General features: G+C 36.3%; 1 protein-coding gene and 1 pseudogene across 1 annotated transcript; one reads left to right on the forward strand and one right to left on the reverse strand.

Annotated features, from left to right (window-relative positions):
- Window positions 1-20,338: 20,338 nt before the first annotated feature.
- On the reverse strand, window positions 20,339-21,940 carry LOC145064643 (uncharacterized). Its single transcript, XM_079012053.1, has 7 exons — window positions 21,865-21,940; window positions 21,762-21,778; window positions 21,618-21,675; window positions 21,410-21,546; window positions 21,149-21,316; window positions 20,821-20,871; window positions 20,339-20,463 (listed from the first exon to the last, which is right to left on the reverse strand). Exons 1-7 carry the CDS (start codon window positions 21,938-21,940, stop codon window positions 20,443-20,445), a joined length of 528 nt encoding a protein of 175 aa, XP_078868179.1. The 3' UTR covers window positions 20,339-20,442.
- A 1,314-nt stretch (window positions 21,941-23,254) lies between these two features.
- Window positions 23,255-23,841, forward strand: LOC145064646 (putative F-box protein At3g16210; annotated as a pseudogene).
- Window positions 23,842-27,663: the final 3,822 nt, after the last annotated feature.

Genomic DNA, 27,663 nt, shown 5'->3' on the forward strand with positions numbered 1-27,663 from the left:
ATCATCCTGTCAAGTTGCTATGGTGAAGGCAACCCAAAAGGACCATGCTCAACCGGGTCAAATACTTGCCAAATATAGTTACAGCCTTAGACACTATTCCAACACAGTTGGAGAGTCCTTTTCATTACTCTATATAGGCATATCAACTGTCCGATTATCCGTGAGTCGTGCACGTTCAAACAAATCAGAAATATACTTTGTCTGAGATAAAAGATAACAATTTGGAGACTGAGCAACTTCAATCCCCAAGAACTACCGTAGCAAACCCATGTTTTTCATAGCAAAACGGTGAGCCAAATCACGCTTTAAAGACTCTATACTATCATGATCATCGTCAGTAATAATCATGTCATCGACATATAAGGAAAGAATAATCCGAACTGCATTCGTATATCGAACAAATAGAGTCGAGTCATTGTTACTTGGTTGAAAACCAAATGTAGTAATCACCATAGAAAATTTCTCAAACCAAGAACAAGGGGCTTGTTTGAGGCCATATAGTGTCTTCTGAAGCCGACAAACTTCACCTGATTGGTAAGCAATACCATGGGGAGGAGACATGTATACTTTCTAATGAAGATCACCATTTAAGAACACATTTAACCATATATATGGTCTAGCTCTGCCATTGTTCACTACCTTTCATATTTGCATAAAAGTGAACCAAAGAGTAACAATCATGATAAAACATAAATATTAAAGATGTAACACAAGATGTGGCTGAAACAAGTCGCATTAATTACTAGACAACCAAAATGATGAAAATGTGCAAATTACATTAATATCAACCTACAATTTTGCATCTAATATGCAAGTCACGATAGAATCAATCAAAATGTAGGTATGATTATGATCAAGAAGTTTAAGCTTACAGTCTCATTGACCGAACCAACGTCTCATGTTGAACAAGGGTTTCTAAATAATTTGAAAATAATAAATATAAATCATTTAAATACTGAATCATACTCGTCTTTTTCCTACGGAAATAAACAACGAATATTTTTCGCAAGCAGTCCCCGTGTCTATTAAATGAAGGCTTTCAACACATTTAAAAATGTTTTGTATGTGAAAAGCATCATTGAAGTTCACTAGTCTGGATTATTGCACACCCGTCTTGGAATTATAAACTTGGACCCCCTCCTTATAAGTGTTGATCAACAAATCACCATTGTTGGTCAGTTGCAAAGCTCCTTTGATTGAAATCAAAGAACCATTTGTTTTCAAATTTAAAACCACAAACCAAGAAGTATCTCTCCATACCTAATTAAATAACTTTCACAAGAAATCAAAGCTAGAGAACCTTGGATGGTTGTTAGCTTGTTCACTACCCAACTCAAACCGGGTACAAGCAACAGAATCATACCAAAAACATGAGTGTTCAAATCAAAGGTCAGTATACAAGAAATGCCTTTGTCTTGTGATTCTATATGATAACCTTGTACCTCCCAATGAAACACTCCACAGAAAATATAGACCTGATATGACACATAAGTAGACTGAGGTTTAGGGGAAGCAATTCCACACCAAATGCCACTCTTCACAGCATAAACAAATGAATGGGATTTGGCACATGATATCAAGACAATTTTTTTTATCATTACTGATTGGATCGAATCCAAACCCAATACCTCCCAAAGGGAGTTCAGAACTCCGAGGACATTCAGGCACACTTACTAAGAACCTAATTGAAGGGTTCCATAGACTCAAATGATTTTTAATCCGCAAACAGATGATTCCATTACATGAATCAACAATTCTGCCACTAGGAAACTGAACTGGTGTTATACCAATGTATCCATGTTTAGTGCACAGTGGCAACTGGTCTTCTCCATGTAATGTATAAAAATATGTCTCTTCATTTCTGTAACTCTTTCCATGTCTGAATAGAATTTTTTGTGGGGATCGAAAAGTGTGCATGCCTAAGAAACTGGGGCTAGAATACAACTACATAACGACTTAGAGAGTGACCTAAATCCGAGGAGAGATTTAGGAAGTAGTCTTGTAAATATTTAAATAAGTAACTCTTCACATAAATAATCTGACATTGTTTAGTCCTGCATTTTCATTAACAAGATAAAAATCAGCTGAAATATATCAAACTATTTGTGTTAGCTTTTCAATGAATCAAATTCTTGACTGAAATCAAACAAAATCAGTTAAGTTTAAATTTGGTTTTCCTTATTCCTTGTATAAATATGCCATATTCTTTATTGATGCAACAATACTGTTCATTTGCTACCTCTCCATGACAGAAGATAGAAAACTTGAAATTTTAGTAGCCATCATCGAATAAATTGATATGGAAAAAGATAAGATCTTAAAAGGGGAATTGACTATTAACAAAACAAGTTACTAGAGAAACGGAAGAAGAGGAACGGCGGATCATGATGAAGAAAAAAAGCTTAGACGCCTTAAATATGTTTGGATATAGGCCCAACCCAAATTTTATTAATTCTCAAACTCTTTAAAGTTTAAATTCTTTTCTATCTGATATTTATTTCGTTTATAAAATTTAATTTTGTTTATTTTTTGAAGTGTTTATATATAGAATTACTTATTTAACAGAATGATTAATGTTATTGCAAATAAGAAATTCTTATGAAATGTATATTTACTATTCAGTTTTTCACCAAACACACATATATACTATTCCAGCTTTTAAATTTAGTTAATTGTTTTAATTAATATATGTTTATTTTTTTTCTTTATTTTAGGAAAAGATTCAAAGGGAGAAGAGGAAGATGCAAGAAGAGATCGGGAAGGGAAAACACTTAAATGAAGAACATTGTATCCTTCATGCCCTTGGTGAGAGTCGCGTACAAGTTCATGGAGTTGGAAGGAAACCAAGCATCAACAATCATTTAATTCCAAATCAACATTACAAACCTTCTGTAACACCCCAAATTCTGGTATGTTATTTAAATAATTATTTTTCAAGTTTTCAAGAGGAACTCAACGAGTCAGTAGCCAGACTCGTCGAGTAGAGTCGGGATATTGAGCACGTTTAAGTTGGCTACTCGGCGAGTCCATATTCTGGACTCGACAAGTCCGCCAGTCTGGATGAAACCCTAATTTCAAGGGTTTGCACCCTATTTAAACAACTTTTTGGGACCCCAAGTCAGCCCCCAACACCCCCAGAGCATCCTTCTTGAAACCCTAGAACTCTCTTAGCATTTTTGTGTGTTTTGGTGTGATTCTTTGTGTTGGAATAGTGTCTAAGCATTAGGGTTGCATGTGCACATATGAATGTTCATATGGCTAAAATCCATCAGTGGTATCAGAGCCTAGATTGGTTTCTATTGAATTGATGCATTGATTGCTTGTTTGATGCTTAAAAAATTGTTTTTTTGTCCTCTGCCTGATGAACTCGGCGAGTCCCATGGTGGTACTCGGTGAGTAGGCTCAACTCGGCGAGTCCATCTGGGTACTCGGCGAGTTCGAGCGTCAGAAAAAGGAAACTTCGGGATTTCTTGTTGTTTATCTTTGAGATACTTGCCTTAATCATATTAGATCAATATAAATCTGATTTTATGATATATATGAGTATATTCTTGACCTAATTGAAGATATTTATCAATTAATAAAATATTTGTTTCCTTATGTGATAATTGATTAATTATTTTAATTTAATTGGTAAATCATTTTGCAAGAAATCATTAAATAAATCAAATACGGATAATTATGTGATTAATTGTTAATTTAGATTATTTGTTATTTGATTCCCTATGTTTTAAAAAGGTTTAAAACTTGCCCTCAAGTTTTGAAATTTATGTTTTGTAATTAAAAGTTTAATTTAGACAATTTAAATTTCAAACCCTAGAATTTTTACAAGTTTAAAATTCAACCCTATACTAATATAATATTACAAGATTAATATATATATATATATATATATATATATATATATATATATATATATATATATGTATGTATAATTAAAATGCTAGTCTTACCGTTAGTAGGCCTCATTCACGAAGCCGGTCTATAAGGTGGGTATAAGGTTGCTGCCTATAAAATGGCGCTTAATGGGTGTACACTCACACCCACCGCTTGCTTGATCGGTGGAGGGTCGTTAGCCGAACGGGTTGGATAGGGCAACCTCATCTCTTCATTAAAAGTATAATATGAAATACAAAGTAACTACATGTTTTTAAAATTTCCCAATCTTAGTTACTTTAGGAAAAGTGAATTGATGCAATCCCATGAAATTACACTTTGCACCCTTGCTAAGAAGTTAGTGGAGCGTGTGTGGTTTACCGGCACACTAATTGGTTTTAAGCAAAGGTGGCAAAGGGTGATTCATTGTTTATCATAGTTCGATGGAGCGTGTGTGGTTTACCGGCACATCGAATAGATGATTGTTACAATGAAGGCACCATGTAAATTTGCATGGTAATTCACACCCACTTTGTGATCCTCGGTATCCCAATCACAAACGAGAGGGGCATATCAAGATTTAAACATGCCATTGAAAAGTTTCAATGAATCTCATCCAAACCTATGAATTCTCAATACATTTAGAACTTAGAGTTATGTTTTCGTGATGGAGAATTAGTGAATCTACATTCACTTACCTTCAAATTGTTTGCATGTTAGATTACGGTATCCCTTTTCTAATATGTAAATATTGTTGTTGGATCCTAGCCCTAATTTTTCTTATTGGGTGATAATTAGGGATTCGTATTCTAATCTATCTTTGTCCTTTCTATTTGTAGATGTTGAACGCAAACAACGCTGCTGCTAGTTCATTCACATTGATGAGCCTTTGTCAGAAGGTGACTTTCGATGGGACGAACTTTAGCGAATGGATAAGATACATTCGCATAATTGCTCGCTATGAGGACAAGGAGTATGTCCTAGATGAGAAGCTTGAGAAAATCAACCCAAAAATCGTTACTCCGCCTGAAATGACTGCTTTTTGAGACTCATGAACGTGATGCAATGAAGGTACATTGCATCATGATTGCCACCATGAATGCCGAATTCCAAAAGTCCTATGAGGACATGTATCTGTATGAAATGCACCAAGACTTGTTGGAGAGATACCACCAAAACGTGAGGCAAGAGCGTTATGAGATTTTCACTAACATGATTTCCGCCAAAATGGGTCATGGAGAATCTCTTACCGTGCACCTGCAAAAGATGCAAAGGTATGTCGACCGTCTTCGCAAGTTGAATGTTGACTTTGGGGAAGACTTGGCGATCGACATGGTGCTTCACTCTTTGCCTCCGTGTTACAATCAATTTAGGATGACCTACCACATGAACAAAGAAGAGGTCACCCTAAGTAAGCTCCAAGGTCTCCTTAGGGTTGCTGAAAGCAACCTCAAGGACAAGTCTGTTGCACCCGCTCCCAATCCACCCGCTGCTCCTGTTTTGGCCATTGGGCAAGGAAGAGGTAAGAAGAGGAAGGCTCCGTCTAAGAGCCACCGCAAGGGAAAGTCCCGAGATGGTTCGTCTTCTAGTGGGACCAAAGTTGATCCTGCTAAACCCTGTCCTAACCCTAAGGAGGCAGAGTGCCATCATTGCCATAAAATAGGGCATTGGAAGAGAAGCTGCCCAGACTACCTGCAAGCCATCAAGGAAGGAAAGATCAAGCCATCTTTCGCAGGTATATATACAATTAAATCTAATGACTCATCTCATTCTATTTCTTGGGTCGTTGATACCGGTTGTAGTTACCACATTTGTTCTGATTTGCAGGGACTAAGAAGAAATAGGGATGTGGCGCATGGAAGAATAAATCTAATCATGGGGAACAAAAGATCGTCGCTTGTGACCAAGATTGGAGTGTATTCTTTAGTGCTTAGGAATGGTTTATCTTTAGATTTGAACAATTATTGCTATTCGCCAGAAATGGCTAGAAACATCATTTCATTTCATGGTTTGTTTAGACAAGGTTTTAGATTTTCTTTCAATAATGAGAATGGTTCTATTCTTGCTTATCTAAATGGTGTCTTATATTTTGAAGCAATACCATGTAATGGAATTTATGAAACTGTTATGATTGTAGATAACTTAGGAAATGATGTTTTATGCATGGATTCTTCCAATGGTATGGATAGAGCATCCTTGTGGCATTGTCGTCTTGGACATGTCAACAAGAAGCGCATAGCCCAACTCTAAAAGGATGGAGTGTTGAAGTCATTCGACCTAAGGGAAGATGACACATGCGAGTCTTGTTTGCTTGGAAAGATGACTAAGTCACCCTTCACAAGTACATGTGAAAGGGGTGAGGGTCTATTGGACCTAATACATACCGATGTATGTGGACCGTTTAGATCAACCACGAAGGATGGGAACCGCTTCTATGTGAATTTTACCGATGACTATAGTAGATATGGGTATATCTACTTAATCAAGAAAAAGTCAGAAACTTTTGAAAAGTTCAAGGAGTTCAAGAATGAAGTGGAGAATCAATTGGGCAGGAAAATCAAGATGCTTCGATCCGATCGAGGAGGAGAGTACCTAAGTCTTGAATTCCACGACTATCTCAAGGAGTGTGGAATAGTTTCACAATTGACGCCACCTAGGACACTGCAGTTAAATGGTGTGGCAGAAAGGCGTAATCGAAGCTTGTTAGACATGGTTCGCTCTATGATGAGTTGTGCTTCGCTACCTATCTCTTTTTGGGGGTATGCCTTAGAGACTGCTGCCCATATCCTTAACCGAGTCCCTACTAAGAAGGTTGCCAAAACACCTCACGAGATGTGGACAGGGAAAGCTCCCTCGTTAGCACATATCAAGGTTTGGGGTTGCGAGGCTTTCGTAAGACGAGATACTCATGACAAAATTGAACCTCGTAGTGAGTGATGTATTTTCATCGGCTACCCGCAGAAATCCTTTGGATATCTCTTCTATAGACCGAAGGACAATGTTGTCTTTGTTGCGAGGAGAGGAGTTTTCCGAGAGCGAGAACTCATAAGCCAAGGAGACAGTGGGAGGCAAATCGAGCTTGAAGAGATTCAAGAGTCGATAGATGAAGGAACCTCTACCGCTGGCACTCAACTCGAGGAGGAAACTCCGGTTGAACCAATTGACGAATCATTACCTCTTAGACGTTCCGAAAGAGTTAGAGTTCAACCCCAGTTTTATGGTTTTCATATTACTACCGAAGGGGATACGTATATTAGTGATGGTACACTAATAAATCTAGATAAACCTAATAGCTATAAGGAAGCCATGGCAGGCCCGGAGTCTGTAAAATGGAAAGAGGCAATGGACAACGAGATTCAGTCCATGTATGACAACAAAGTTTGGAATTTGGTTGATAATCTGCCCGGACGTAAGACCGTTAGGTGCAAATGGATCTTCAAGAAAAAGAACGACATGGATGGAAAAGTACACACATATAAGGCGCGATTGGTTGCGAAGGGCTTTACTCAAACTCCCAGAGTTGACTATGATGAGACCTTCTCACCAGCTGCGAAGATAAAGTCTATTAGAGTGATGCTAGCTATTGCCGCATTTCATGATTATGAGATTTGGCAAATGGATGTCAAAACCGCCTTCCTTAACGGGAAGTTGGCTGAGGATGTTTACATGGCTCAGCCAGAGGGTTTTATCAATACAAAGCATCCAAATAGAGTGCGCAAGCTTGAGAAGTCCATTTATGGACTTAAGCAAGCGTCTCGCAGATGGAATCTTTGCTTCGATGAGAAAGTCAAAGAGTTTGGATTTGTACGAAGCGAAGATGAATCATGTGTATATGTCAAAGCCAGTGGGAGTATAGTCAGCTTCCTCGTTCTGTATGTCGATGACATACTACTCATAGGAAACGACGTCCCGACTCTGCAGGAGGTTAAGTCCTGGCTCGGGAAGTGCTTCGCTATGAAGGACCTCAGAGAGGCTTCCTACATTTTGGGAATAAGGATAGTGAGAGAACGAAGTAAGAGACTAATAGGACTTAGTCAGAACACTTACTTGGATAAGGTACTAAAACGTTTTAGTATGGAAAACTCGAAGAAGGGAGAATTACCGATACAAAGTAATGCCAAATTGAGTAAGACTCAAAGTCCGAGTACCGAAGCTGAAATAGCATAAATGAGCCGAGTACCATACGCTTCCGCAGTTGGCTCAATCATGTATGCTATGACTTGTACTCGCCCTGATGTAGCCTTTGCTTTGAGCATGGTTAGTAGATATCAAGGGAACCCTGGCAGAGCCCATTGGATTGCGGTTAAGAGTATCCTTAAGTACCTTCGGAGGACGAAGGAATGGTTCTTAGTCCTCGGAGGGAGTGATGACTTGAAGGTGCGAGGGTATAGTGACGCCAGCTTTCAGACCGACAGGGACAACTACCGTTCGCAGTCGGGCTGGGTCTTTACCCTGAATGGAGGAGCAGTGACTTGGAAAAGTTCCAAACAGGAAACCGTAGCTGATTCAACGTGCGAATCAGAGTACATTGCAGCGAGCGAAGCGTCGAAGGAGGCAATATGGTTAAAGAACTTCATCGGTGATCTTGGAGTTGTACCTGCCATAAAGGAGCCCATGGAGATTTTCTGTGATAATGAAGGAGCGGTTGCCTTGACCAAGGAACCGAGGGATCATGGTAGATCTCGACATATCGACAGAAAATATCACTTTATTAGACATCGTGTAGAAGAAGGACAACTCGTGGTGAAGAGGATATCATCTGAAGACAACCCAGCAGATCCGCTTACGAAGGGACTGAGTAGGGTTAAGCACTTACAGCATGCTAGGAGTATTGGGCTAAAGGATGATATTAGTATTTATTAGATAGTAGTAGAAACGTGTAATAGATAAATGTAATTAACATTTGATGATTAAATAAAGGAGTATTATTTATGAGTAATGTTACTGCCTTATGTTAATTGTTTAACTATTGTTTCATTTTTTTTGCATGTTTTGACTTCCAGAATAATTGAGTTTATTAAGAATAATCGAATTGTTCAAATTGTCCACAATCGTTCATATGTTGGAAGTAGGTATGAATGAAGATTGTCATGAATTGGTGTGTAGATTGTCTAAATGGTATTAGACATAGCAAAAGTTTGCTGCAACGTTCATGAGTGCTTATGAACTAGTTTTGAGCATTGGAACAAACACCCGCTTGCTGGAATCACCTTATGGAATGTGATAAAAGGTGATCGCAAGATGATAATATCATATGGTCTTAAAGCCAAGATATATGGTTTGTTATTTGTTAATTGGTTGTACATTGATAATGCGAAACCGCATCAGTAACTTGATGTTATAAAACGCATTGTTGTGTATAGTTGATTAATGAATAAGTAAATGCATATAAGTCGAAGTTTATCTGTTACTTTTATCCTAAGAAGGTAAAAGCGACATCTCGGCCGCTCGATGATTTGATTTGACTTATGTGCCAGGCCCGGTCAGAACTGAATTGATGTGTTCGATTAAGTTCTATGTCAAATAAATCGGAGATCGAGAAACCAAATGCTAGACAAATTAGTTCCATAGAATTGTCAGCATGATATCTAAACAGAGGACTGTACGATCTCTTATCTGAAGGACAAGATTGATTAGATCAGAGCTTGACAGCGTCTTTGAGAGTTACGATTGCAATGGATTATGCTTGTGTATATAGTTACTAGACTTATCCAAGTGGGAGACTGTTGGAATAGTGTCTAAGGCTGCAACTATATTAGGCAATTATTTGATTCGGTTGTGCATGGTCCTTTTGGGTTGCCTTCACCATAGCAACTTGACAGGATGATTTATATGAGAGAAGGAATATTATTAATATATTATGAGAATAATATAAGGAATAATAATATTATTATTATTTGATTAATATAAGTCATAAATTAATTAAGAATTAATTTGGTGACTTAAAGAGATTAATTAAATAAAGGGGTATAAACTGTCAATTGTATGATAGTTTGATTTTGGGCTATAAATCCCTTAAGGATAAGGGGGGGGGGGGCGAATTCTAGGGCTTTGGATAGGCTTAGATTTCGTCCAAGGGCTTATCTATTAGGGTATTGGATTGCTTAGGGCCTAAGTTATCCAATTAGGGTTTAAGGGTAAAACCCTAGGAGCCTTACAAGTATAAATAAACCCCAAGGGTCAAGGGAAATCGACACTTGTGCTTAGAGAAGAAACCATGGCCGATTTGATTCCCTCTCCTCTCTCCTAAATCATCTCCTTTGCTAGTTGGTGTTTGTAAGCCATTAGAGGAGTGAAAATTGGGACTCTAAAGCTCCAAGAACAAGAAGATCAAGCAAGTAATTCAACGTAAACTTCTAATATCTGATTTCATATTGTTATTATACTCTATTAGCCATTAGAAGTCTTGGATTCAATGTATGTTCAATTAGAGAAACCTAGATCCAAGCATTAGGGTTGCATGTGCACATAGGAATGTTCATATGGCTAAAATCCATCACTTTGAAGATCTTGAGAGAAGAAGGAAGGTAGATCACGAGGAGAAGAAGGAGATCCAAGATCTTTGTGGCATTTCAGAGTATAGTGAGGTATAACTCGACCCTTTTCTGTTGTTATGCTTTAATCCCCTTTGGAACCCCATTAAAGCTATTCTTGAACCATTTGTTGGCTTGGTAGTAGCATAGATGACTCATTGAGATGAATAGCCTTCGGATTTAGCTAGGTTTGAGTTCCAGAAGCTTAGATCTAGTACCTTTATGGAGCCATTTTGCATGAAAGCTCTAGATCTACTCTTATAGTGTGCTTTGAGCCTTAAAACCTTCATTTGATGTTATTTACACGTAAAGTTGGAAACTTTATGTGTTAATCAAGCCCTAAGAACCCAGATCTATGAATGGAATGAACTGGATTCAAGCAAAATCGAGTATATAGTGTTTGCATGTATACGACTTGGCGAGTCGTTCTTCAGACTCGGCGAGTCGAGTTGCGAGTCCCCTGTTTTCCACCTTTTCGAGTTATGCTGAGTGGAACTAGTGAGTGAGAGATGGAAGAACTCAGCGAGTCAATGCCCTGACTCGGCGAGTCCAAGGCAATCTTCATGCCTCAAGAACAGATTCGACGAGTTGTTCATACAACTCTGCGAGTCACAGTCAGAGTGTTCATATGTTGAAGGAGAACTCGACGAGTTGTGCATACAACTCGGCGAGTCGGATGCAAATTGACTGAGTGTTAGTTTTGAAGAGGAACTCGTCGAGTCTATGCCAAACTCGACGAGTAGTAACGGGCTGAAGCAAGAAAGTGAGAGTAAGGACTCGACGAGTTAGGTCAACTGAATGTTGACTTTGACCGATAGGTTGACTTTGACCGAGGGTAAGATAGTCTTTTTACCCTCAGTATTATTATCAATATTTGATTGAGGGTACTTATGAAAATTGTAGCCAGGGTGAAGCCGGTGCCACAGCCGACAGATTCCGGAGCAGTTCTTTCAGCAGCTAGGCTACGAGGTGAGTTTCCTTCCAGTAGGAACGGGTCTAAGGCCACAATGCCGGCCTGATTAATTAGTAGTAGTTTCCGGACATCGGTCCGATGCAGTAGTTAGAATGTTTGATGCCTTAGTGGCTCAGACAGGTTTTGTGTGTTATGTGTTTCGGGTATGGCCCGACTCAGTATGCAGTCCATGTTGTTATGCTAGTTGATATGTGCGTGCTATGTTATGTTCAGTAGTTCCGGACTTTGGTCCGATGCAGTCAGTTCCGGGCTTAGGCCTGATGCAGTTAGTTCCGGACTTCGGTCCGAGGCAGTTAGTTCCGGACTTAGGTCAGATGCAGAGGGCAGGGCCTTGGTTAGTTCCGTTTCCTTGTAACAATAGGTTCAGAACTGTTGGTTCATGTAATGGAACTTTCTGTTTGAAGACTAAAAATGGTTTGACTCTATGGAACCCTTCAATCAGACGCAAAGTAAGAGTGACTGAATGTCCTCGGAGTTCTGAACTCACTTTGGGAGGTATTGGGTTTGGATTTGACCCAATCAGTGATGATTACAAAATTGTTTGGATATCATATGAAAAAGACAGTTCATTTGTTTATGCAGTGAAGACGGGCACTTGGTGTGAAGTTGCTTCCCCTAAACCTGAGTTTACTTCTGTGTTGTATGAGACTTTTTTATTCAATGGAGTGTTGCATTGGGAAGTAACTCGTGATCATATTAAATCACAAGATATATACCCTCCTTCCTATATACTGACATTCGATTTGAGTGCTCATGTTTTTGGTATGATTCCATTGCCTGGACCCACTTGGGATTGGCTAACAACAGGAATAACAACCATCCAAGATTCTCTAGCTTTGATTTCTTATCGTATGGATGTTGATGATACGTGGATTCGGGTAAACTTCCAGTTGATGGAGCTTTTCAATTCCAACCACAACCGCAAACGACCAACGAGTGTAATTTGTTGCTCACTACTTATGGGGAAGGGTTCCAAATTTATAATCCCAAGACAGGGGTGCGATTAGGAGTACTTGGATTCAATGCTGCTTCTAGTTTAATAGACTTTCGGGAGTGTGTCGAAACACTTCATTTGTTAGACATGGGGGAGGCTGCTTGCAAAACAACTCAACTATGAGGAAAAAATTTACATCATATATTTGGGTTTTTGACGCATTTTGATTACCATTTTAGTCTTTATCATTGGTACAAAAGAGTTGATGTTACTTACTGATTCCTTCATTCTATTAATAAAAAACCGAATATGTAATTTCCCACTTCTTTGCCAATAAAATGAGATCTTATTGAGGCTGTTTTAACGGCTTGACTTTATATAAATTGAACTTCAAGAAGCAGGAATTACATTGTACAATATAGAAGGTGTTGGCCCATGAGTTCCATATCAAATCCCTACACCATTTAGCTTTATTTTTAACCATAAAATGCTCAAAGTCTTGGCCTCATAAGTTAGAGTAGACAATATCTTCACTTTGCTATTGAAAATCATATCGTGCCTGTATGTCCATATGGTCAATAATAGCACCCTTGAAATCGCTTCAAAAATATATTGAGACCTGTTTTCACACCATAAGTAGAGTTTATACCTTGGAAGGCATCAAATGAGTAGTTCAATATAAGAGTCCATGAAAGCATTGCAAAGCGGACACATGGTGCTGATGGGTTTTAGCCATAAGAACTTTCCTATGTGCGCATGCAAAACCCTAATGCTTGGATCTAGGCTTTTTAATTAAACATGCTTTGAATCCAAGACTTCTAATTACTAATTAGGTATAAGAACAATATTAAATCAGATCTAGAATCATACATTTGAATCTCTTGTTTGATCTTGTTGTCTTGGAGCTTCTAGAGTCATAATTGTCACTCCTCTAATGGCTTAGAAACACCAAATAGCAAGGAGGATGATTTGGGAGAGAGGAGAGGGGAGGGAATTCGGCTAGGGGTTCTCTACTTTAGATGAAGTGCCGATTTCCCTTTGCCATAGGGTCTATTTATACTTGTAGACTCCTTAAGGGTTACAGCTTAAACCCTAGTTGGATAATCTTCTCTTAAAGCAATCCAAATCCATTCCTTAGATAGACTTGGACGATTTTAAGCTATCCCTAGCTTCTAGAATCCGTCCACCCCTATCCAATATGGATTTAAAGTCTAAAGTTTAACTATCAAACAATTGACAGTTTATACCCTCTTATTTAATTAATCTCTTTAAGTCACCAAATTAATTCTAATTAATTCTATGACTTATATTAATCAAATAATAACATTATTATTCTTTATATTATTCTCATAATATATTAATAATATTTATTCTCTCTTAATAAATCATCCTATCAAGTTACTATGGTGAAGGCAACCCAAAATGACCATGCATAACCGGGTCAAATACTTGCCTAATATAGTTGCAGCCTTAGACACTATTCCAACAGGTGCATGCGTTGATTACCCCCTAAATGCGAGGTTGAACCAGGTGGACAATCTATCGAGTCTCAACTGCTAAATGAGGACGTTTATTTTGTTGGGAACTACCTTAGACCAATGAGGCTAAAGTCATTCATTGTCAACAGTCGAAAGGTAATAAAATTATGCTGCATTTGTTTATAATAATGTCTTTTTGTCTTCTTGATTCTACGGGCTGTTGGCCCTAATGATTTCTAAAGTATTGTGGAAATAATTGTAATTTTGCTACCTGTATTCTTGTAAATTAAATTACTAAAAGGATTCTATCTCAATGGTATCCAGTGTTGTCCTTACTCCTTGAGGTTTAGTGTTCAAGTCTCGTCGTGGACATAAATGGAATTAAGGAGTATTTTAGGAGTAAAATAGAAACACAATCTTATTGTAAAATAGAAACACAATCCATGGAGGTTGAGTGTTAACTAACCATTTGGCCCCATCATGATATATGTATTTCTATTATTCTATATATGCATAAATAACTAATTGTAAACTAGAAACACAATCTTATTTGATATTTGATATTTGATAATCTTATAGAAATAGCAAGCCTAACAAACTTGGAAGGTAAATAAATAATTAACAGATTCCACTAAATACTAAAAACTTCAAAAGGAATTATGAGTAAATTTAGGATTTTGATAAATTAGGAAACGAGAATTCTATAAAAAAAAACCATCCAATCTATTAACACATACCTTGAGATTTGAGAAAATACACAACCCTAGACTAAAACTCACCGCTGCGGGAAAAAAATGATTTCTCACCGGAAACATTATAACCACCGCTGGACTTCCAACTAGAATATATCGCCGCCGCCGGAGTGCTCACCACCATCTCTCTTGTGTCCGCCTCTATCGGTCCATGTCTCTCCTCTCCAGGGCCGTTTTACTACCCTGGGCTAGATAAGAATTTTATGCCCTTATATATAGAAAATTTACAAAATAAAAAATGCAGCAAATTTTATAATCAACCATATAATACAAACAAAAATCATCTAAAACGATTTCTTTGTGCATTTTTTGAAGCAAAAACATCTCTTATTTTACAATAATTAATATTTTGCCGCCTCTAGAAGTCGAAAATCTGATTAGAAATGATCTTTTGACAGCAGCTAGAAATATTGTTCCTGCTTCACATCACATCAAAAAACACGAAGGTTTAGAAAATTTGTTTATACAACAAATATTAAACACAAACATATTAGAAATTAAACTCACCGGAATCCTAAAATCTGATTTCTGAAAAGTCATATACAAATCAGATTTGGAGAAAACATATTTGAAACAGCATATACAAACAGATTTCAAAATATACAAATCTAATTTCTTAAAGTCTGATTTCTGAAACAGCTCAAACTTGGAGAAAACGGTAGAACTCACCTTAAATTGCTTACAGAAACAAAAACACCTGAATCAAATATAAAATCCAAGAAGTAAGAAATAAATCCGATTTATAAAACAAAGCAAATTAAACACATATTTCGAATGAACTCATCCAAATATGCTTTCAGAACCAACAAAACCCACATCTGATTAATGCAACAGTGAAAAAATGATAATAAATAAAAATCCAATAAGTTTTTGAGGATTCCACTCTTTTTTCCTATAATCAAATAGAGTAGAAATCAAATAAATAAAAAACTAATCTGATTTCTGAAACAGAAACCAAATCGAATGAAATCATTTAATAGTTGGAATATCAATATTTTTTGAAATTAGGAGAGTACAGAAAAACTCAAGATAAAGGTGTCGATTCTACTTATTATTTTGAATCTCAACTATTTTCAAGTGAAATCGACGAGTCTCATACTCTCATTCTATTTTTCAAAATAACTTATGAAAACGAGTTAAATAAGAAATTAATTAGTTTTTTGAAAACCTAAATTAAATAAACATAATTTTCGAATGAAAACACCCAAACTTGATTTCTAAATCAACCAACAAGAAACAAATCACACCAAAATCAATGAATAACTAAATCAGAACTTCAGAAGAAAGATTAGAGAAAATCGGACCTTGAAACCGGACTAGATCAGAGGAATCGTTGATATATCGTGACTAAGTGTCAACTAATAAAAAAAGAAATTGAGATAACGAGATTTGAGAGATATATGTTATCGATTTATGGACTGGAAGTGAAAAATAGAGAAATCAAATCGTACTTTTTTATTTGTTGGCGACGTTTCTAGGTAGGCAATGCCGCATTAATCCCATTGACAAAGCCAACAGGTTTCTAGGCAGTAGGCACCAAGCGAGAGGCGACGTTTGGTTTATCTATGCGAATGATCGAGGATACGATGATTATTCATTTGTTTGGCACGTCTCTTCCTTTCTCACGTTGAGCTCACATCACAGAACAAAATATGGGCTAAGTTTTTGGGCCATTATAATATATAGTATATGTAGCCGCACCATTTTGATGCCCTTAAAAGTTTGATGCCCTGGGCCTAAGCCCAATTCACCCATGTATTGGGTCAGCCCTGCTCCTCACAGCCATTGAGTAGCCTGAAACTTCGACATCGACCTCTGCTAGTCCTTTGTCGGAGGGCTTTCTCCACCGTATGCCACACTGCATCTCGGACCAGTGAGGCAACGACCTCCGTTGACATTGATTTATATTGACATTGATCTGTAAGTTGCTCTTTTATCTCTATCTTTCTTTCCATTTCTTTCACTAACATGTTACAATATCTACGTTTTAAAGAGTACTCGTTATAAACCTGTACCACTTTTAAGAGAATTAGCTATTTAGCTAGTCTATTATGAGGCTTAAGTATTTTTATTATTATTTAGACAAAATGTAAAAATAGTTCATGTGGTATGCATTTTTATGGGGTTTTAGTCCAAACCCTGACTTTTTGGGCTTCGTGGTCATTTTGAACTAGTTTCATTGCGGATTTGGTCCCTCGGTAAACTGAAATGACTTTAATACCCTTGATTATTTATTTTGTATTTCTAAATTCATTTTTGTTAAGTTTCAATAATTATTTATTCATTTTAGTAATTAAAAAATGAAAAAACCTTGAGCTCGTCACCGCTACCAGGTCTACAAACAAGATACTCAGATTTGAAAACGAGGTCCTCAGATATGAAAGTTATCATCTCCTTGAGCTCGTCTCGGCTAAAAGAGAAGACGTACGGCGGCGGCGTTAGGGGTTGCTTTAACAGGAGGAGGAGGAGCAACACCTTCAAGAAGAAAAAATCAAATCGAGTGCATGGGTCTCCGATCTCCTCCTCAGTTGATGAGCTCCTCCTCCTCAGATTTGATTCCGTGTGTGTGGAGAAGAAGGAGATGGTGGAGGTTACCAGAAAAATCAATTTAAAGAAAAAATGAGGTGAAGGACACGATGGTAGTGGGGGACAGTAGGTGGAGAGTGTATGTGTTCTTGAGTGTGTGTTCATGAATATGAATCTATGTTCTTGAGTTTTGTATTTGCAGAGAGAGAGAGAGAGAGAGAGAGAGAGAGAGAGAGAGAGAGAGAGAGAGAGAGAGAGAGAGAGAGAGAGAGAGAGAGAGAGAGAGAGAGAGAGAGAGAGAGAGAGAGAGAGAGAGAGAGAGAGAGAGAGAGAGAGAGAGAGGCCCTCTTTTTATATTATTCATCCTTGTAGTTAAGTTTTAGCCAAACATGTTTTTTAAATTTTTTATTAGAAATGAAAACTTCACTCTATTTTCTTAAAACGTTTTCTAGAAAACCAGAAGTCCAAAAGTAATTTTTAACAAACAAACACATCCTGGGTCTCTTACTTTAATTAGACGGAGACATTGAACAGTAATTAAGGAAAATTGCAAAGCCTTTTCTAATGCAAGATAAAAATACTCCGTTAATCCAAACAAAATAAACAAAATCCACAGATCCTAAACATATCGAGATCTATCTAAAGATTTAAAAAAAAAATCTTAAAACCCTATTCTCCTTACAACGTCATGCCGTCAACACCAGACACCACCATTCCCCGTCACCGCTGCCCCTGCTATATGCAGTCCCCGGTCTTCAATGACAACGTTTGAAACCGCAATAGTGGATGCTGAATGCCATCCCTTAACTCATGCCTATCGTCAGGTTTTGTCGTCAGAACCTTAATATATCTCACGTCTTTTATTTGGCTATACGTAAAAATTTGTCATAATAAAGAGAAATGATTCTTATACAGTTCTACCCAATATCCAAATAGCCAAATAGGATACGCTAGATATGACTGAGAATTCTTCTTTTAGTTTGTTGTTATATATGTTTACTTGTATATATATCTTGTGTACTTGTTAATTATTTGGCATTGGGACTCGTAAATCTATAATGCAAAATATCTAAAATGTCATAAATTAATAGATATGATACTAACCTTAAAAATGAAATCACACCAAATAGCCTTTGAAGCCTTTTCTCATATATATGCCCTATGCAGACGACAATTATGAACTCTGTCGAGACGACTTGTCGTCTCTAAAACTTATACCGACAACATGTGGTCTGTAAAAAGTCGTCGGTACAGGTCCGTCGCTAAAAGTCGAAAATGTCGTCGGTACAGATGTCGTCGGTATAGCATAGCCAGTCCAGACGACACGTCGTCTATAAAAGGTCATCGGGATTGATTTTCGAGGAAATAAAGAAATGTTTTATTCGGACCCTATACCGACTACGAGTCGTCGGTAAAAGTGTGACCCTATAGAGACGACTTGTCGTTTGGAAAAGTTGATCAATACAGACCACATGTCGTCTGCAATGGGAAAACCATTTTTACAGTTATAAAGCTATACAAACGACATGTCGTCTTTATAGCCCTTTTTTTAAAAATATTTTCCACATGTTTTGTTATATATACCATTTAAAACAAATCCAAAAGAGATATTTGCAGAATAATATAAACATAACATAACATACCATTAAAATCCAAAAACACTTAATAAACATATCATTCATAACATACCATTAATTTAATTTGATTTTACAATTAAAAGAAATTCTTCAGTTGAATTACAACATTTGACTATTGTAGTGTTATTATGAACTACAAAATTCATACAGAAATAAAAGTGACCAAAGGGATGCTGACTAAATCCTCCAAAGGGTTGCTTTTTTTTTAACCCATTTGCATTTATTATTGCTAATTGTCCAAAAGGCTGACACTTAGGAACATGGCTTCCTTCTGCAAGTCCTTCTTAGCCGATTATTATGATTACTGTTAAGAAGCATGAAAATATTAGTTAAATAGGTCAATATTGATCACTCTGTAGTTATACGGTTAGGTCTTTGGAAAAAAAATGAAAACAGATTACAAAAAAATAAGAAAAAAATGTGAAGATATAAAGTACATTGCTATTGACTGCATTTACCATCTAAATATGGAAAATGCACTAAATGGCAATGTACTTTTGCTTTTGAGTGAAGAGGTAGATAAGGTTAATAGCAGAAAATACAATAATCTTTGGGAGAGTACTGTGCCACATTCCATATTCGATTAATACTTTTTAAAGAATACTATACTATAATAAAACCAAATACACCCAACAAAAAATAAGCATATGATTTTGAAGAAAACATAATCTCAACTGACCTTCGGATCTTGTTCTCAAAGTATTTTGCTGCTTCATCATCCGGAAGACCAGCAAGATTCCATTCCAAAGAACAACTGAAACATGGTATTGACTAGGGATGAGCATAACCGGATACCCGCCTATTTTAGCTGGAATCGGAACCACTCCCAGAACCGGCAGTTCTGAAATTATTGGTTTTGGAACCGGAACCGCTTACAGCGGTTCCTAGAAATTTGGAACCGCTCCCGGAACCGCCAAGACCGGTTCCGGTTCCGGGTACCCGGTTTTTTGAATATTAAATTTCTTTATTTTATACATATGCCATTGAAACAAACTTATAAAAGCAATAGGAGTTCAAGATATAAACTAAATATATTAAAAAAAAAAACTTGATCTTAAAACAGAAACAAGTGGAATTTAACAAGTCAGCAATGTCTGTAGTTTCAATATGTGAAGGAAAAAGAAATTAAGAATTATCAAGAAACTAAGAATTGCAAACAAATTAACAATTGAATTAACTAACTACCTTTGCACCCTTCTCTTCATATCATCAATACTATTTCATATTCACAAAGAGACAATACCTTTAGACACTGACTGAAAATAAACCCAGGGAATATCCTTGTCACCATATCCAATTGAACGAGCAACTTTCTTAAAAGAGCAAAACTGCTTTTCAGGGACATAAATGTTTTCCTGATAAACCTGCATAATGTACATGAATGGTGTATGTCACCCTACTTAATCATGCTTTTACTAAAATGCCAATAAAAGTCTGGGGGGATTCATGTAACATTCTTTACCTCAGCTACTAGAAGAACCTGACCTTCTTTCTTGCAGAACTCAACAATGTCTCGTTGTTCTCTTCAGCAAGAACCTACACGTATTTAGAAAGAAAAAAAACTGGAAATTAATTATCATAGCATAGAGAAAACACATTTATTAGTGTTTAAAAACTAATATAGACTTACCTGGCCATTTGGGTTTCCTGGATTAATGAAAAAAAGGGCTCTCAGAGTAATACCCTTTTGTCTAGCAGTTGAGCTCAAAGACCTCAACTCCCTACCATGTTGCTTAATCAAGATAATAAGGAACCTGAAAAATCATTATGCATTGCTCTATTATCTTTCTTGTATCCAAAACGTTTTCAAAAAAGATACAGTGCATTTCCTTAAACCCTTAAACTGCACTTCCTGTTTTACCCCTGTGACTATATGTCTATATGCACCAGTAGCTCTACCAGGAGTTTGATCAAGAATCTGCCATGCTCGTTCGATGAAATCAGCATTGTAAGTTTTATATATGCAAATTAGTATACTTGAATGCATATATTGATTAAAAAGATGGAAAGTTTTCTATAAATATACTCATTATTAATTATTTCCCCGATATATACATCCCTGACATGCTTATTTAATAAGGTTTTTTAGTGAATCCAGTTCATTACATTACCTGAGCTAGAGAGACAATTTCACCACGTACAACATACTCACATTTCAAGACCTGGAAATTAAGGGGAAAAAATTAGTACAAAGGACATTCTAGCTAACCTTTCCTTGTTGGTGTTATAGAAACAGTAAAAGGGACTGGATCTACTTGAACTTAAAACCCCTAGATTAATCTTCAAAATCAAAAACAAAAATTAAACAGTTATCTTGTACCGAACTCCGATTCAGGCGTTAAGATTTAAACTGTATAAAGCTCAAGTAAGCGAACTAAAGCAAACAAGATCAAAGCGATGAACAAAGTGAAAAACATAAATGAGAAGCAAGGAAACGACCTTTGGGTTGAGGGAGTCGATAGTAAGCGGCGGTGTTGACTTGTCAGAAGCCATGGATGTGTCGGAAGGAAGAGATGTGAAGAATCGAGCAAGCCTAGCAGAAGTGTAGTACCGATTTGAAGAAGAAGACGATTGATGATGGGGATTGAGATTACAGATGAGTAGAACCTGGGAAAGGAATAGAGATTACAAGTTCCTGGTATAGAAGAAAAAACCGGACATCCAAAGAGTCGAAATCCAAAAGAGAAAGGGGGAGAAAACCTTTGTTGGGCAGCCGACTGGGATCGGCGAAGCAATTGAGAGGAAAATGTCTGGGCAGTCGACTGGAAAATGAAGACTGAAAGGGTTTTTGTTATGGTAAAACCCTATAGAGACGACATAGAGACGACATGTCGTCTCTATAGGTAAACGAAAACGGCATTAAAAAATAAAATAAAATAAAAAAACGGATCACGCGGATCGGTCCCACCTTTTCCAAACGACATGTCGTCTGGATAGCTTGACCAAAACGACATCGTATTCCATTTCTGCAAGACGGATAAAAAAATATATCAAAATTAATTTTTAAGCACCCTATAGAGACGACATATCGTCTGCATAGGCTGACGAAAACGGCATCGTATTGCTTTTCTGCGACAAAGGATTAAAATAACTCGAAAATATGTTTTTAATTCCTCCTCACAACGACATGTCGTCGGTATAAAAATTCGATATACCCCCAATATTTTGCCCCTTCCCGCCGAACCTATGCAGACGACTTGTCGTCTGTATAGCTTTTCTGGTCAACGACATGTGGTCAATGTTTGAAAATTCTGTCCAGACGACATGTCGTCTCTATAGATCGACTTTTGCCGACGACATATGTCGTCTGGATAGGTGTCGTCTGCAAAGGGTTAGATCCTTGTCGTCACAACCGCAATAGTCGATGCTGAATGCCATCCCTTAACTCATGCCTATCGTCAGGTTTTGTCGTCACAACCTTAATATATCTCACGTCTTTTATTTGGCTATATGTAAAAATTTGTCATAATAAAGAGAAATGATGCTTATACTGTTCTACCCAATATCCAAATAGCCAAATAGGATACGCTAGATATGACTGAGAATTCTTCTTTTAGTTTGCTGTTATATATGTTTACTTGTATATATATCTTGTGTACTTGTTAATTATTTGGCATTGGGACTCGTAAATCTATAATGCAAAATATCTAAAATGTCATAAATTAATAGATGTGATACTAACCTTAAAAATGAAATCACACCAAATAGCCTTTGAAGCCTTTTCTCATATATAGCAGATTCATTCCGGCTTTTTTATCTCTTCTCATTTGAAACCCATGGTTTGCCTGCCTGCCTGGCACCCATCTAAATTCCAATGCATCCCCTAATTAAGTGAATCAATATTCAAAGGAAGATCACAAAAGACAAAGTTGGAAGTATGGCTGTAAAGATATCCAGATTCATCAACATTATAATCATGTATTGATGATATCTTTTTGAAAGTATATTAGATAATGTAGTTGATCATAACGAAGATCAAACTTTGATCATTTGAGTATCTGTTTTGTATACATAGGACATGCACAATCGGTTCATTGCATTTTAATAAGTTTATCGATTGCAAGTATGACAAACAGAACTAAATAGAATTGTATCACCAATATTTATACATAAATAAATAGGCTTATATATGCCCTATGGCTTTCATTCACAACCAATTACTTTTTTGATTTTATCTCAGTTTTGACTTTTGAGTTAATTTGTTAATTTAGATGCATGACAATTGGACCTAGATCATGTAACTGGGAACATAACTATTTTATTATAAATTTTTTGTGTAAATATATTAATTACTTCTGTTGGAGTTATTCTTGTTCATTAGTTACACCGTCAATCTTAGTTGATGAACATCTGGTGCATCCATTTACAAAAAACATGAATATATATATATATATATATATATATATATATATATATATATATATATATATATATATATATATATATATATATATATATTGACAAGAATTCTAAACTTATTCAAACAGAGAAGAATTTTAATTGCACCCTATTACAACTGATTTTTATCTTGTTGGAAAAATGCAGATGTCAGAATATATATGCGAAGAGTTGATTGTTGAAATATTTACAAGACTACCACCCAAATCCCTCCTCGATTTAGATCACTCTCTAAATCGTTATATACTTGTATTTCTAGCCCTGGGTTCATGCGCATGCACACTTTCCGATCCCCACAAAAAATCCGCTTCACGCATGAAAATATTGACAATAATAAAATAGCAGAAGACGTTTATACATTACACGGAGAAGACGAATTGCCATTGTGTTTATGTCCCAAACGTGGATATATTGGTATAACAACAACAATTCTGTTTCCTTGTAGCAATAGGTTCAGAACTGTTGATTCATGTAATGGAACTTTCTGTTTGAAGACTAAAAATGGTTTGACTCTATGGAACCCTTCAATCAGACGCAAAGTAAGAGTGCCTGAATGTCCTCGGAGTTCTGAACTCGCTTTGGGAGGTATTGGGTTTGGATTTGACCCAATCAGTGATGATTACAAAATTGTTTGGATATCATATGAAAAAGACACTTCATTTGTTTATGCAGTGAAGACGGGCACTTGGTGTGAAGTTGCTTCCCCTAAACCAGTTTACTTCTGTGTTATATGAGGCTTTTTTATTCAATGGAGTGTTGCATTGGGAAGTAACTCGTGATCATATCAAATCACAAGACATATAGCTCCTTCCTATATACTGACATTCGATTTGAGTACTCATGTTTTTTGGTATGATTCCATTGCCTGGACCCACTTGGGATTGGTTAACAACACGAATAACAACCATCCAAGATTCTCTAGCTTTGATTTCTTATCGTATGGATGTTGATGATACTTGGATTCGGGTATGGAGAGATGCTTCTTGGTCTGTGGTTTTTAAATTGGGAACAGGTAAACTTCCAGTTGATGGAGCTTTTCAATTCCAACCACAACCGCAAACGACCAACGAGTGTAATTTGTTGCTCACTACTTATGGGGAAGGGTTCCAAATTTATAATCCCAAGACAGGGGTGTGATCAGGAGTACTTGGATTCAATGCTGCTTCTAGTTTAATAGACTTTCGGGAGTGTGTCGAAACACTTCATTTGTTAGACATAGGGGAGGCTGCTTGCAAAACAACTCAACTATGAGGAAAAAATTTACATCATATATTTGGGTTTTTGACGCATTTTGATTACCATTTTAGTCTTTATCATTGGTACAAAAGAGTTGATGTTACTTACTGATTCCTTCATTCTATTAATAAAAAACCGAATATGTAATTTCCCACTTCTTTGCCAATAAAATGAGATCTTATTGGGGCTGTTTTAACGGCTAGACTTTATATAAATTGAACTTCAAGAAGCAGGAATTACATTGTACAATATAGAAGGTGTTGGTCCATGAGTTCCATATCAAATCCCTACACCATTTAGCTTTATTTTTAAGCCATAAAATGCTCAAAGTCTTGACCTCATAAGTTAGAGTAGACAATATCTTCACTTTGCTATTGAAAATCATACCGTGCCTGTACGTCCATATGGTAAATAATAGCACCCTTGAAATCGCTTCAAAAATATCTTGAGCCCTGTTTTCACACCATAAGTAGAGTTTATCCCTAGGAAGGCATTAAATGAGTCGTTCAATATAGGAGTCCATGAAAGCATTGCAAAGCGGACACATGGTGCATGCGATGATTACCGCCTACATGTGAGGTTGAACCAGGTGGACAATCTATCAAGTCTCAACCGCTAAATGAGGACGTTTATTTTGTTGGAACTACCTTAGACCAATGAGGCTAACGTTTTTCATTGTCAACAGTCGAAAGGTAATAAAAATATGTTGCATTTGCTTATAATAATGTCTTTTTGTCATCATGATTCTACATGCGGTTGGCCCTAATGATTTCTAAAGTATTGTGGAAATAATTGTAATTTTGCTACCTGTATTCTTGTAAATTAAATTACCAAAGAGCTTCTATCTCAACGATATCCCGTGTTGCCCTCTGTCCTTGAGGTTGAGTGTTCAAGTCTCGTTGTGGACATAAATAGAATTAAGGTGTATTTTAGGAGTAGACTTTTTTGCTACCTTAGATTTCCAACCATTAGACTTTTTTAATCCGGCCTTTCTCATTCAATTTAACGAGTACTTGATATGCATTAATGGTCTTGTTTTGATTGTATGTTATTCATGTAGGCAAGCTCGAATCTAATGTGCGTCATACAAATTAGAAATTGGATTCTCTAACTATATGACCACATGAATGACCAGTTATATCTATGACAAACATGAGAGAGAGACAGATTTATTACTTCTTGTCGTAGAACGCTATTTCGTAAAATACATTAGGATTAAAATAAATGAGACTATTTATAGAGTGGTTGACCTAATAATAATGGGCAAAAAAATATGGGCCGAAGTCAATGCTGACAAAATTGGTCCCAGTGCGAGTCAAAATTTGCTCTCAAAGAAAACATGTTATGCTGCTTGAGCATTTGTTGCCCGCTTAAGGAATGTTGGCTGCTTACTCATAAATAGCCTACTCTTGCTAATAGGGGCGGAGCCTCTAAGCCAGGGGGCCATGGCCCCCTGATTTTTGACCTCCTTAATACTGATTTTATATATAATAGATTGGTTTTATTTGTTGACTAAGCATTTGGCCCCATGTTCATGATATACGTATTTCTATATATTCATATAAATAACTAACTATAAAATAGAAACACAATCTTATTTGATGTTTGTTAGTTTCTAAGCTCATATTTATTTAAATAAAAGAATATTATAAAGATTTAAGAAAAATTAAAATTATTGAAAATAATTTGATCCGGTAATTGTCAATGTATAATTATTAATTCTGTAAAATAATTTTTTATACCGAAATATAAATATTGTTATTATATTTTACTACTTTGCTAACTATTAGTAAATCATAGTCTACGTCTAAATGGTAAAACAATGACTATTGGTTTCAGCCCTTCCGATTGTCCGTGTTTCCCCGTGCTTGCTAATTGCCATACGCAACCTGCTTAAGCGGACTATCAATACGTAGCCATGCTTATGATAACTCCAATAAGCAACTCAAGCCTCTACACTCAACAAATTTGTTCATTTTTACCCCCTAGCTAGATTTTTCATTTAAAGGGAGGCCACACCTTAGCTGACACACTCAACAAGTTTGTTCATTTTTACCCTATAGCAGGAGTTTACCTTTAAAGAACGGTCACACCTTAGCTAATGGGATGAACTTGTTGGGTCGGAGCGTTGCTTTATTCAAGGGAGAAAAACAAAAGTAATTGACTAGAAATGGAGGAGGGCGTAAAAGGTTGTTTGGCAGGATTTGAATTTATAAGAGTTGAATTTTTAAGTGGCCTGAATTTCTAAGAGGGTCTGAATTTTTAACATCTGAATTTTCAAATGTTGTTTGGTTGGAACCTCTGAATTGTAGTGCTGAATTATAAAATTGCCATTTTACCATTCTATGTTATTTTTTGCTAAATTTAACATTTTTTTTTATAAAATAACTGAATAAACTTCTTGAATAATTATAAAAAATTTCCAAACACCATATAAAATCCAGATTAAACATAAATCCAAATCAAACATAACATTATCATTTCTTGATTATACCCAAAGCTCATGTTTCGTTGCTTTGTGAAATCTTTTAGAACCATCACCATCCATAACAAATCTAATGTTAATGAGCTCCGTAAACTTGTGGGTATGAAATCTCCTCTACTAATAGACACCACATTTTCAAGATATAACATTGTACTTTCATTTAGTGAATCCATAACATGCTAATAATCAGATTTCATCAAGCAAAACATCAAAGCATATGATTTCATCAGCAAAATATTATCATATTTCAGAAGGGAAAAAAAAAAAGCAAAGCATATGATTTCACTAGCAACATTAACAAATTTCAAAGATCAACAACAGATGTCAACGACAATTCAACACATAATAACAAGATCCCCAACAAATTTTAGCAAATGAACAAAATCAGCAACTTATATTAGCAACAAGGAACACATTTTCAATAAAAAAGAACAATGAGAAACTAGTAACATATTCTCAGCAATATATTTCACCAAATAAACACAATCAGAAATCAACCAATATATTTCAGAAATCAACACATTATCATAAATCAAAACTGAACCACAACTAACCTCAAAGTAAGGTTCTAGTTTGGTGGAACGACTTCAAAAGATGCTTTGAATTTAGAAAAAAAAAAAAACTTTCACTGTAAAAAAAAAGAGCAACAATTCTCTGATACTCAAATTACAGGGGAAACATACTCGATTTTCAAGCATAAAACTTGAAATACATAACAATAGAAAAAGAAAATTTTACATGCAGAACACAGGCGAAGGCGACAAAGGTGAAGCCACCGGAGGTGGAGGCGGAGGCGGCACATGTGAAGCAAGAACAAAATTTTCTTGAAAACATT

The sequence above is a fragment of the Lactuca serriola genome, chromosome 7 (assembly GCF_051521515.1).
Source record: "Lactuca serriola cultivar US96UC23 chromosome 7, Lser_US96UC23_V15, whole genome shotgun sequence".
NCBI lineage: Eukaryota > Viridiplantae > Streptophyta > Magnoliopsida > Asterales > Asteraceae > Lactuca > Lactuca serriola.

Coding starts and splice junctions, on each gene's coding strand:
- LOC145064643 (XM_079012053.1), bottom strand. CDS start 21,940: ATGTCGTTGACCAGAAAAGCTATACAGACGACAAGTCGTCTGCATAGG. Junction 21,317..21,409: donor CAGTCGGCTGCCCAACAAAG/GTTTTCTCCCCC, acceptor TTCCTTTCCCAG/GTTCTACTCATCTGTAATCT. Junction 20,872..21,148: donor TCGACTCCCTCAACCCAAAG/GTCGTTTCCTTG, acceptor CTTAATTTCCAG/GTCTTGAAATGTGAGTATGT.